The sequence below is a fragment of the Microtus pennsylvanicus genome, chromosome 11 (assembly GCF_037038515.1).
Source record: "Microtus pennsylvanicus isolate mMicPen1 chromosome 11, mMicPen1.hap1, whole genome shotgun sequence".
Classification (NCBI taxonomy): Eukaryota; Metazoa; Chordata; class Mammalia; order Rodentia; family Cricetidae; genus Microtus; species Microtus pennsylvanicus.
In genome coordinates this window covers 74,969,473-74,979,719 of record NC_134589.1, presented here as the reverse complement: position 1 = coordinate 74,979,719, position 10,247 = coordinate 74,969,473, and the positions used below count along the sequence as shown (strand labels likewise).

The 10,247-nt window shown below is 48.5% G+C and overlaps 1 protein-coding gene across 1 annotated transcript in view; it reads left to right on the top strand.

Moving 5' to 3' along the window:
- Nucleotides 1-2,620: 2,620 nt before the first annotated feature.
- Adam19 (ADAM metallopeptidase domain 19) overlaps nt 2,621-10,247 on the top strand; it is an 85,945-nt gene continuing 78,318 nt past the window's right edge. The window contains exons 1-2 of the mRNA XM_075992855.1: nt 2,621-2,835; nt 6,823-6,908. Coding sequence (XP_075848970.1) covers nt 2,757-2,835; nt 6,823-6,908 — 165 coding nt within the window. The 5' untranslated portion in view covers nt 2,621-2,756. The remainder of the gene's footprint in view (nt 2,836-6,822; nt 6,909-10,247) is intronic.

Here is a 10,247-nt window from a genome sequence, read left to right as displayed (position 1 = left end):
AATTTTTAATTCTTAAGAAATTACATTTTTAAAATTTACTTCTCTCTCTCTCTCTCTCTCTCTCTCTCTCTCTCTCTCTCTCTCTCTCTCTGTGTGTGTGTGTGTGTCTCTCTCTCTCTGTGTGTGTGTGTGTGTGTGTGTGTGTGTGTGTGTGCCATCATGAGAATATAGAGGACCACTTGACAGAGTTAGTTTTCTCCTTGTACCAAGTAGGTCCTGGGTATCAAACTCAGGTCATCAGACTTGAGGGTCAGTGCCTTAACCTGCTGCACCATCTTGCCAGGCCCTTCTGCTCTAAGTAACAAGGGTACATGCTCTCTACAGTCAGAAAGTAGAGAGAGGCTGGGGTGAAGATAGCCTTCAAAGGCAGGCCCCCCAGTGCCTTACTTCCTTTAAGCAGGACAGACCTCCCAACAGCCCATTGGGAAAGATGAACCCACGGATGAAGTTAGCATCCCTGTGAAGTATCGCCTCTGGGTGGTGCTAGCAGCTGGGGACCAAGCCTTCCACACACAGGACCCTTTGGTAGGGACACCTCCTGTATTGAGCCCATGGCAGGAATGTACTTAGCTGTGAGAGAGTCCTAGGTGAAGCAGCCTGATTTCTCCAGGTTGCTTGTTGAAATGTAAGCAAAAGACACCGGGAAGGATTTGTAAAAGGAATCTGAAGTTGCTGATTTGGCCCATTCTCAGCCTATTCATTAGCGGTAAGTAACGAGGAGCAGGGTGGAGGGACTTTGAAAGACTGTGGCTGGACATTCCCTCCTTCTTGATTCCTTGAGGAATCAGTCAGTATAGGAGAAGTTGGGAACTCAGAGGGGATCCTAGGAGTACAGCCGGGGAATGAAGGAAGGCTGTCACTTACCTGCTTCTCCTTGAAGAGATGGGAAGAATGGCCCTAAAGATATTTCAGAGTTGATCAGGACTTCCACTCCCCCCACAAATCCGGGGCAAGGGTGTTTTAGGAGGCAAGGTCATCTCCTCCTCTTCCTCCACTCACACTCTGGCTCTGGCAGAGAGCTAAGGGGTTGAAGGATGATCCTGTTGTGCCAAGTCACCTAGCGGGCAGATAACCAGTTTGGCCTGGCTAAACTGTTGGACTCCTTGGTGCCTGCCATCCCATTCTATTATTATTATTATTTGCTCCCTTTGAAATACTATCATTTTGGAATCTCATACCACGCCAGCTTTCACAGGCTCACAGTGGAGTTTTGCTCAAGGATGAGCCACACCCTTCTCAGACGTCCCAAAGGGAGACATTGTTCAGATGAGATTTTGGACTGTCAATCCACACCAGTGAGAGGGTGAACGGTTGGTTGGTTTGTTTGTTTTGCATTTTTGTTTTGCATGTGCAAAGCATGATCTTTGGGGAAGGAGAGGACCCTGTGTGATGGATTAAGTTGCTCCCCTCCCATGTGTTGGAACCCTAGCCCTGGTGTGACTGCGCGTGGAGATGGTGCTCACAGAGATAACAACAGGGTTAAATGAGTCCTCCAGGATGGGTTCACACAGAGCATTGGCGTCCTCAGGAGACAAAGACGCCAGAGCTTGCTCTCTGTGCAGACCAAGAAGGGGCCAGGTGAAGACACAGTTGTTTACAAACAAGCAGAAAGGTTATCGGATTCTGACCAGATGACAGCGGGGCTAGAAATTCCAGCTTTCACGACCGTCAAACAATTCTTTTCTGCCTCATACCAGTCGTACCATTGGTTGCCTGGGTGACCCAAGCGCCACTCCCTAAGTCACTATCTGCTATTCCACCGCAGCAGGTTGGGAGAACACACACACACACACACACACACACACACACACACACACACACACACACGGCTCCTGTCCCCGGCAATGGTTAAGAACTACACTTTTTATCCCCTCACAGTGAACTATCTTTGCAGTTATCCCGCCCACCCACCATTTTCCAGAGTTCCCAACCAGACATCTTTATGGTATCTGGCTCTGGCCAAAGGTCTGGGGGAAAGGAAAAGACAAGTGTGGGCGCCAGACTCAGCTTTTAGCGCCTCCTCTTGAAATTTTACTAAGCAATCTTTTATGGATCACTTCTGGCTATCGCTCTTTCTGTTCAAAGTTCATCAAATAAGGCAGAATTAGCCTTTGTAACAGTGCAGATGGGGACCCTAACGGCCAGGGACTTAGTTTTTTTGCAGGTTTGTTCCCCCTCTCCCTCCTTTAAAAACGGAGATGCTAATACCTATCCGCTCCAGGTGACCAGGCTGATGATCATTGTTAATCTAGAGAGTGTCTCAAGTAGCCCAGGTTGGCCTCGAACTCACAAAGCAAAAGATAACCTTGAACTTTGGATCCTCAGGCTTCCACCCCCTAAGTGCTAGGATTACAGTGGTGCTCCACACTGCTGCAATTCTGAAGTGCTGGGACTGGAACCCAGGGCTTCCTCAGTCCTAAACACATTCCTAGTTCACAGTGGACTCATTTGGAACATCCCTTCCCCTGGGTGTCCTTCACCTGAGTCAGGGAGACTGGGGGGGGGGGGGTAGGTTCACTCGCTCCTCCCACTTCTATCCCTTCAGCCACCACCCCCCACCCCCGCGTGGCGCCTCCTCCCCTCCTCGATCTCCAGGCTGAGCCCTGAGGGGCTGGGGGCGGAGCGTCTGGGCTGCTGGACTAGGACTGGGAGGCTTTCAGGCCAGCGGTTGCTTGAAAAGCGCTGCCGCGGCTAGGCCCGGGGCAGGCAATGGCAGGGGTCGTGTGAGCACAGACAGTGAGAGGGCCATTGCTATCATGCCCGGGCGCGCGGGCGCCGCTCGGTTCTGCTTGCTGACCGCAGCCCTCCAGCTACACTGGCCGCTGGGATGGACAAGTAAGTGGCAGCGCACAGCAGGGTCGTAGGGTGGCTGGGGTGGGTGCCCTGGGGGTCTGGGAGTCGCGCTTGCAGGCCTGGAGCTCCACGACCGCTATCCGCTATCCCTGAGAGCTCTGCCACTCCCTGGGGCGTGAGCGCTGCCGCCACCCCCAAGCCTTGGAGCCCAGGCTTTGTTCTCATGTGGTGAGCCATGGGAGGTCGTGAATCTGTGCTCGCACTGAACAATCAAAAACCAGTGGATCCTCTCTCCATTTCCTTCCCATCTTTTTTACTTTGCTCTTCTCTTTCTCCCTCTCTCTCATCGCTATTTTGCGCCCGCTGCTCTCAGAGCATCCCCAGAGGAGCACCCAAGCATCCTATACACAATCGGTGGGGGAGCCACTCCCTGGGATCCTGCTGCGGGGCAAATGCATGGCAGGGGAGTAGAAAATCAGTCTTCCAAGAGATTAGAATAGGATGGTTTACTGGATCTCTGTCTGTACACTTTGCATCCCCCGTTGGCAGCGACCGTACTTTAAGACCATCAAAGGGCCACGCACACCCACCATGCAGGTCGTATGCTGAAGTTCACTATCGAGATATGTATAGTACGCCCCACATTGAAGACCTCCTGATTCTGGAAATAAGGGTCCTCTTTCCACCTCATCCAACGCCAGCCTCCTCTTGGCCTCAGTTTCCCCATCTGTGAAGAAAGGGGATGGGCTCTGCACTTCCAGTTTGGAAGCTGGAAAATATCTGTTTTCTCACAACTGTTTTCCCAGACACTCTCCCTCCCGGGCCCCATCCCTCAGAGACGCTCCTAGGATTTTGCGGAAGAGAGGGTCCCGGAGGGGCAATGCCTGGCTTCTGTCATTCTGACCCGGGAGAGCTTAGCTTTAGTGCTGTAGCAGCTGGGGGCTGGGCTGACTCGAGAGGGGTGCTTGCTGTACCAACCGTCAGCATTTTCAAACCAAGCTAGCGACACCTGGGTACCGGCTGGGAAGGCTGCATCCCCCAGCTCCCGAGAAAGCCTGACCCAAGGGTCCCCCCCCCCCCCCGTGTGCTTCAGTCTACCTTTTTTCAAAGCTCTTATACCAAAAGGGAAACTGAGGCACAAGGTTTCACACAGGAAGGGGGGGGGTGTCGTCCTTTCGTTGGAGTTTGATTTTCCTTCTAACGTTAAGTATAAAGGGCAAGGAAGTCCCTGGATCCTGAGTTCCAGAGACCACTCAGGCGAGTGGCTAGGCTGTGGACCTGGGAAGAAATAAAAATCCACGGGTAGTAAAATGACTTATGGTCCCCAAATGAGCAGTTACTATTAATATTTTGCTTTCCCTCTTCTTGTCTTCCTGTGACTACATACAGATGAATTTGGAAACATACCACACACACATTTTAAAAGTACTTCCCAAATCATGGCATAGTTTTCCAAAACTATGATTTTAATGACTGTAAGTTCTACCAAGAGACCACAGAAATATAATTTCCCCAAAGTTAAACTCTTGGCTCTCATCCAAATGCAACAGAGGTTTTGTTTTTTTTTTCTCTCCCACTTATGACTTTCTCTATGAGGTGGCAGAGGCGAATGTGTAAAACTGGTTAAAAATCATTAGCAGAACCCTAGAGATAAGGGGATTGATGAGGTGGAGTCCCGTGGCCGAGACGGTATCACGTGGTTAGACAGAATCACGTAATTGTTGCTCATCTCCCCACTATCCTGAAGCCGCTTGTATCCTTGTCCATCACAGGCCCACAGTTAATAATGTTAGACTTCGAGTACAGGCCTCTGTCAAGAGCAAATAAAGCCAGAGATTCTCCTAGCCAAGTCGCCCGTCCGTTTATTAAACGGCGCTCCAGTTCTGATGCTGGAAAGACAATACGACGTGCGTCCTGCGTTATGTCCAGGTTGTGAGTCTCTCAAACTGTTCCGTGTTTGTTCAGACTCGAGATTACATTCAGTGCTTTTTATGATCCTGAGACCTTTAGACATTCTCCTAGACGCCACACCGCTCCGTTTAAGAGTCCAGACTTGTCAGTCACCATCAGGGACTCTGCCTGGCTGGTTCTCCCCTGAACCGTAAGCACCATGCATGGTACGTAGCATAGGGTTGGTAACTCAGAATGTACCGACTAAATACGTGAATGAGTCCATCCCTTCTGATTGGTACCAGTGTAAATGAAACCCGTGAGTTTTCTTTTTAAGGATGTGTTTTGATTGCAAATATATCACAATAGTCATCTGAAAAGAAATTTAATCAATGGTAACCCCACCACTCCCACCACCTTTAAAATTTATTCCCTGAGACAGGATGCTGTGTAGCCCTAGGCGGTCTTGGAGCTCACTATAGCTAAGGATGGCCTCTTGCTGAGATTACAGATGTGTACCACAATGTCCAGCACAGCCATCTTTTATACTACTCATGTGGTTAATGTGATTGGACTAAAAGGGACAGAACATTGGAGTGCTCAGCTACATCCCTGGGACTCTGGATTTACCTTGTTTCAGAGACTTCATTTGCTTAGGAACCAGGAAATGCTTGATCTGTAACTAGTGTTGAGGTCTCCCATCCTTCTCTCTCTCTCTCTCTCTCTCTCTCTCTCTCTCTCTCTCTCTCTCTCTCTCTCTCCCTCCCTCCCTCCCTCCCTCCCTTTCTTCCTTCCTTCTTTCCTTCTTTACTTTGTCTTTCCGAGACACGGTTTCTCTGTAAAACAGTCCTGGCTGTCCTGGAACTCCTCTGTAGACCAGGCTGGCCTTGAACCCACAGAGATTCACCTGCCTCTGCCTCCTGAGTGCTGGGATTAAAGGCATACGCTACCCCACCACCCACCCAGCAAGGTTTCCCTTTTTCTTGAAAATGACTCTTCTATGGCTGAAAGGGGCCTCTTTTCTTGGGAACTGGCTGGCTACCTCCAAAGGTGGTGAGGAGAAGAGAGAACTGGTGTGAGAAGGTTTGGAGACTAGGAAATGAAATACAACTGCAAACTTGCAGGGAAGACAGCTAAGGTTAAGGATGTGCAACTCAACGCTAATAGTTTGCAGGTGGGGGGCCATGTCACCTTTACCTGTGGCCCTGTCAGACCTCCCAGGGAGGTGACAGTCATCTCTAAAGCTCTGTGGAGGCCAGCGTGAACTCAACCTTCTGATTATACCCAGAATCTCACCACATCATTACTCTCTAGGATGCTGTCCAAGTGGGAGCCATCGTCACCTCTCACCAGGGCTCCTGTGTGCCTCCAGCCTTGCTGCCTGCCTGCTGCTTCCGTTCTGTCCTTACCCCCACCCTCCACTCTCCGCCCAGAGTCATCTTTGCAAAGAAAACGAATACAGATCTTATTGCTCTTGTGTTTTAAGACATCCAGAACCTTCTGAGTCTACTTAAAATAAAAATCCAGACCCTCTTCATGCCTTTGTGTCATTACACCCCCAGCTGGCTTGCTTAGCATGTTTCTTACCAACATCCTTTGATTTACTAGAGTGTCTCCCTTCCTTGCTTGGCATATTTTCCCGTGTCCTCTGACTTACTAGACTGTTTCCCCTTCCTGCTCGTTCCTTTTCAAGGCCAAGGCCATTTCTGCACTTGCCACTCTTTGCTCTTCCCCAATTTTTGTTTTTGTTTTGTTTTTTTTTTTTTTTTGCACAACTATCTTCCTTTGGCTCCTGAGGTCTCAATTAAACACCATCAGTACTGACCATCCTGTTTAAAACAGGACACCTGCTAGGTGTCCCTTTATCCGGTGACAGGGTCTTATTTTTCCCCAAGGCAGTTACCATCACCTGAGAATGTCTGCTCATTTCCTGTCTCTTGGCAAGGACACAGACCCTGTTTGCTGTCTTTATCACTTTGTCACCAAGGCACAGGAGAGCCCAGCAGGTCTCTGACACTTTCCAGGGAGCAAGGATTGCCTCAGAAGTGGGCTGGAGCAGGACTTGGGTTTCGAGCCATACTGAGGGTCTGAGCTGTGGAGGTCTGGAATTCTTAGGGTTATGCTGTCTTGTGTTGGCAGATGGAAGCAAAGAAGGCGGGCCCCAGCCACAGCATGAACTCATAATACCTCAGTGGCGGACTTCAGAAAACCCCAGGAGAGGAAAGGTAAGCCTTCCAAGTAACTCTGATGGAGAAGCCGGAATGACATGGGGCCACCTAGGCAGCACCACAGCTTCTGTCCTAACCTTTCTCTGAGCCAGTTTGGGATATCTTAGCAGGGGCTTTCCTTCACTGTATGACAAACGTGTAGATCATTCCCAAGCCCTTTCAGTTGGGTAGCTGAAAACCCACAGTAATCATGACAAGACTGGGGTTGGAGAGATGACTCAGCAGTTAAAAGCACTTTCTGCTGTTGTAGAGGACTGGGGTTCAGTTTCCAGTACCCACACAGTGGGTCACAACCATCTGTAACTCCAGTTCCAGGAGATCCAAAGGTGTCTGGCCTCGGAAAGGGTACCCGGCATGCACACAGTGCTCAGATAGATGTATATGCAGGCAAAACACACACACACACACACACACACACACACACACACAAACAAAAATCTTTAAAAAAATACTGTCACAGATTTAGTGTAAATGTGATTTTGTCACAGATCTTGATGGACATTTTTGTTTTGTTTCGTCTTTTTGTTTTCTGAGGCAGGACCCCCTGGAGCCCAGGCTACCTTCTAACTCACTACATAGCTGAGAATGACCGCCTCCATTTCTCAAATGCTGAGATTACAGGTGCGCGCGCGCCGCTGTGCTCAGCGTATTTAATAAGAGGCAAGCTAGGGTGCTCGGATTAGGTTCTATATCTTTAGAAAGTCCTACGGGCTCCTCAGGCCAGGACATTAGCAAGATGCACAGGTGCTATCAAGGCAGTCGGAACATGGCTGCGAACCCTGGGTGTTCTTGCTTCTGGTTCTGAACACCCGAGTTAGGGGTGGTGAGGCAGAGAAGGAAACCCGATGGTTGCGTGACAGTAGTTCAGGACCTTCTGCTTTACAGATGACTTGCACTTCCTCACTTCATAAAATCAGTTTTAATAGGAATAAAGAGGAACAGAGGTTTGGAAAAGAGCTGACTTTCTCTTTCTCAGCAGAGTCTTGCTACACATCCTACTCTGGTCCCCAATTTGAGACTCTCCTCCTTTGCCTTCCCAGTTGCAAAGATTACAGGGATAGACTACCATGCCCGGTTTGAAGGACTGGTTTCTATGATCTCCGAGGGGGTCAAATGGCCTGTAATTTATTGGACAACAGATAGGAACAAGATTAAAGCTGGGGAAAGAAGTGTCAGGGAAGACTTGGACAATTGTGGCCTTGGAATCTGGAAAGATAAACAGATGAGAAATGCCCAGAATTCCTTAAGTTACTGCAGAGTCACACAGACGAGTCCCCAGTTCACCAGCTTGGGCATAAGAAGGGGACTTACAGAGAAATTTCAGAACAATAAAAGAAGGGAACATTCTACCCTGAAAGCAAAGGGGAAAAAAATGTATGAACTCATTCCTTCCTAAAGTAGGAAAGGCTGAAAATAGCCTCAGGAGAAGTTAGACAAATTAATAGATGACCATCCTCAGGCAGAGTGTTCTTATTAAATTTAAGGTTTTGGATATTTTATCCATCATCATTATTGCCAAAGAATGGACATGATACTTTTTATAGAGGCTCCTTTGTTCCCTCCAGATGTTGGATGTTGGGCATCCTCAGGAAAAGCCTGAGAAACAAAGTGGAGGACCAGATCCTGTCTTTGTTCCCAGCCATTGTCTGCCCAGAGCATGGCTCATTGTATTCTGCAGGGATAGTCAGCCCAGTGCCTGGCACCATAAATATTTGTTGAATGCAGGAGAGAGGGGAGAGAGAGAAGAAAGAGTGTGGGTTGATTCACTGATTCTTACTTACATGTGGGTAATTCGCTGATTTATTAGTCATTCCTGACATGCTAACTATGTATGGGCTCTGATACAGATGTTTTAGGATGATTCATGCACACAGGATAAGCTTCTCAGATGGCGTGGAGCTGGAGGTCTGTTTAATTTCACCCTATACAGAAAGCATGTTGGGTCCTTCTTCCAGGGAAGTACAAACAGTGGGCACCTTCACATACTTGCCAGGAGGCATGATGTTGACCCTTCTTTAGGCAGTATTGGCGTTCCAGGAGGAAAGGGTTGGAAGGGAAGCTTCACAGAAACGCAATTTCATTGTTTTGCTTGAACTGTTCCCTGGAAACAGGGAACATCTGATTTTAAGCCTGTCTGAGCACCCTCCAGGAACAGAAGTATTTTTGGATTACCTACACAAAAATAAATACGAGCTCTCATGTGGCAGGCTGTGTCTCTGTGTGGGGCACATGGTATCACTTGCACTGGGCCAGCCTTCGGTTTCTGTGTGGGCTGTCACATGGGTGCCTGCCCCTTGGGTAAGGATTTGATGGAGTTCTCTTGTAGTGTACTCAAATGCCCATTGGGGCTGTGTGTCCTTGATCCTCCCTGTGACTGGGTAGGGCACACCAGAAGTCCCCAGGGCAAAATCACAAATGGGCGGTAATCACAGCAAGGCACTGGCCTTGTGCTGAGTCAGCGCCTCAGACATGGAGCCTGGACAGGAGTGAAAGTGTCTGGGCACCCATCTGTCTCCCTGCATCCTGGCTTCCAAACCCTTCTGAAGATGAGGCAACAGGGTGAAGTAGGCATTGCACGAGGTACTTGATCATCAGAGGTCTTGGTGATCTCAAAGTCCAATGCCCAGATCCCAACAGGGAATGAGAGGAGCAGGAATTAAGAAAGGGAATGAGGCTGGGCTGTGGGTGTGGCTCAGTTTGCAGCGTGTTTGCTTGAAGTCCTGGGTTTCATCTCCAACAAATGCACACACCACACGTGCACACATGCGCGCATGCACACACTCATGCATATAGCACACACATACACAGTAAAATTTTTTTAAAAAAATGCAAGTAGTAAGTCTCATTGGTTCCTTTCAGACAGTCTTATATTGCTGAGTTAGTTTACACATTTAAAAACTTTTGGTTCATACTGTCAAATTACTTTTCAGACAGATGGTTTCAGTGCAAGTTCTCAGGCATAGGATCTGAGATTGCCCATTGTGATGTACAGTCTTAAATGGTCTTTGTCCTTTTTGATTTTGTTTAGGATATCTTATTTTTTTTAATGTTATGCTTCTGTTCTCTTTCTTTTTCTTTTCTTTGCATGGGGAGAGGGAGATTTTGCCCATGTAGCCATGATCTTCAGCATAGTCTTCATGCTTGCTGGCCATTTGCATGTCTTAGGTGATCTGTACTGGGTGTATGGTGTGTCTGGCCATCAGTAAATTGCTGCTGTTTGTTTAAAATACATTTACTTCTGGACTTATAAAATCCTAATTTGTGATACTCTTTGTTGGCACCCATGAGATGACTGGAGTTTCCAAATTGAGGACTCACACACACACACACACACAC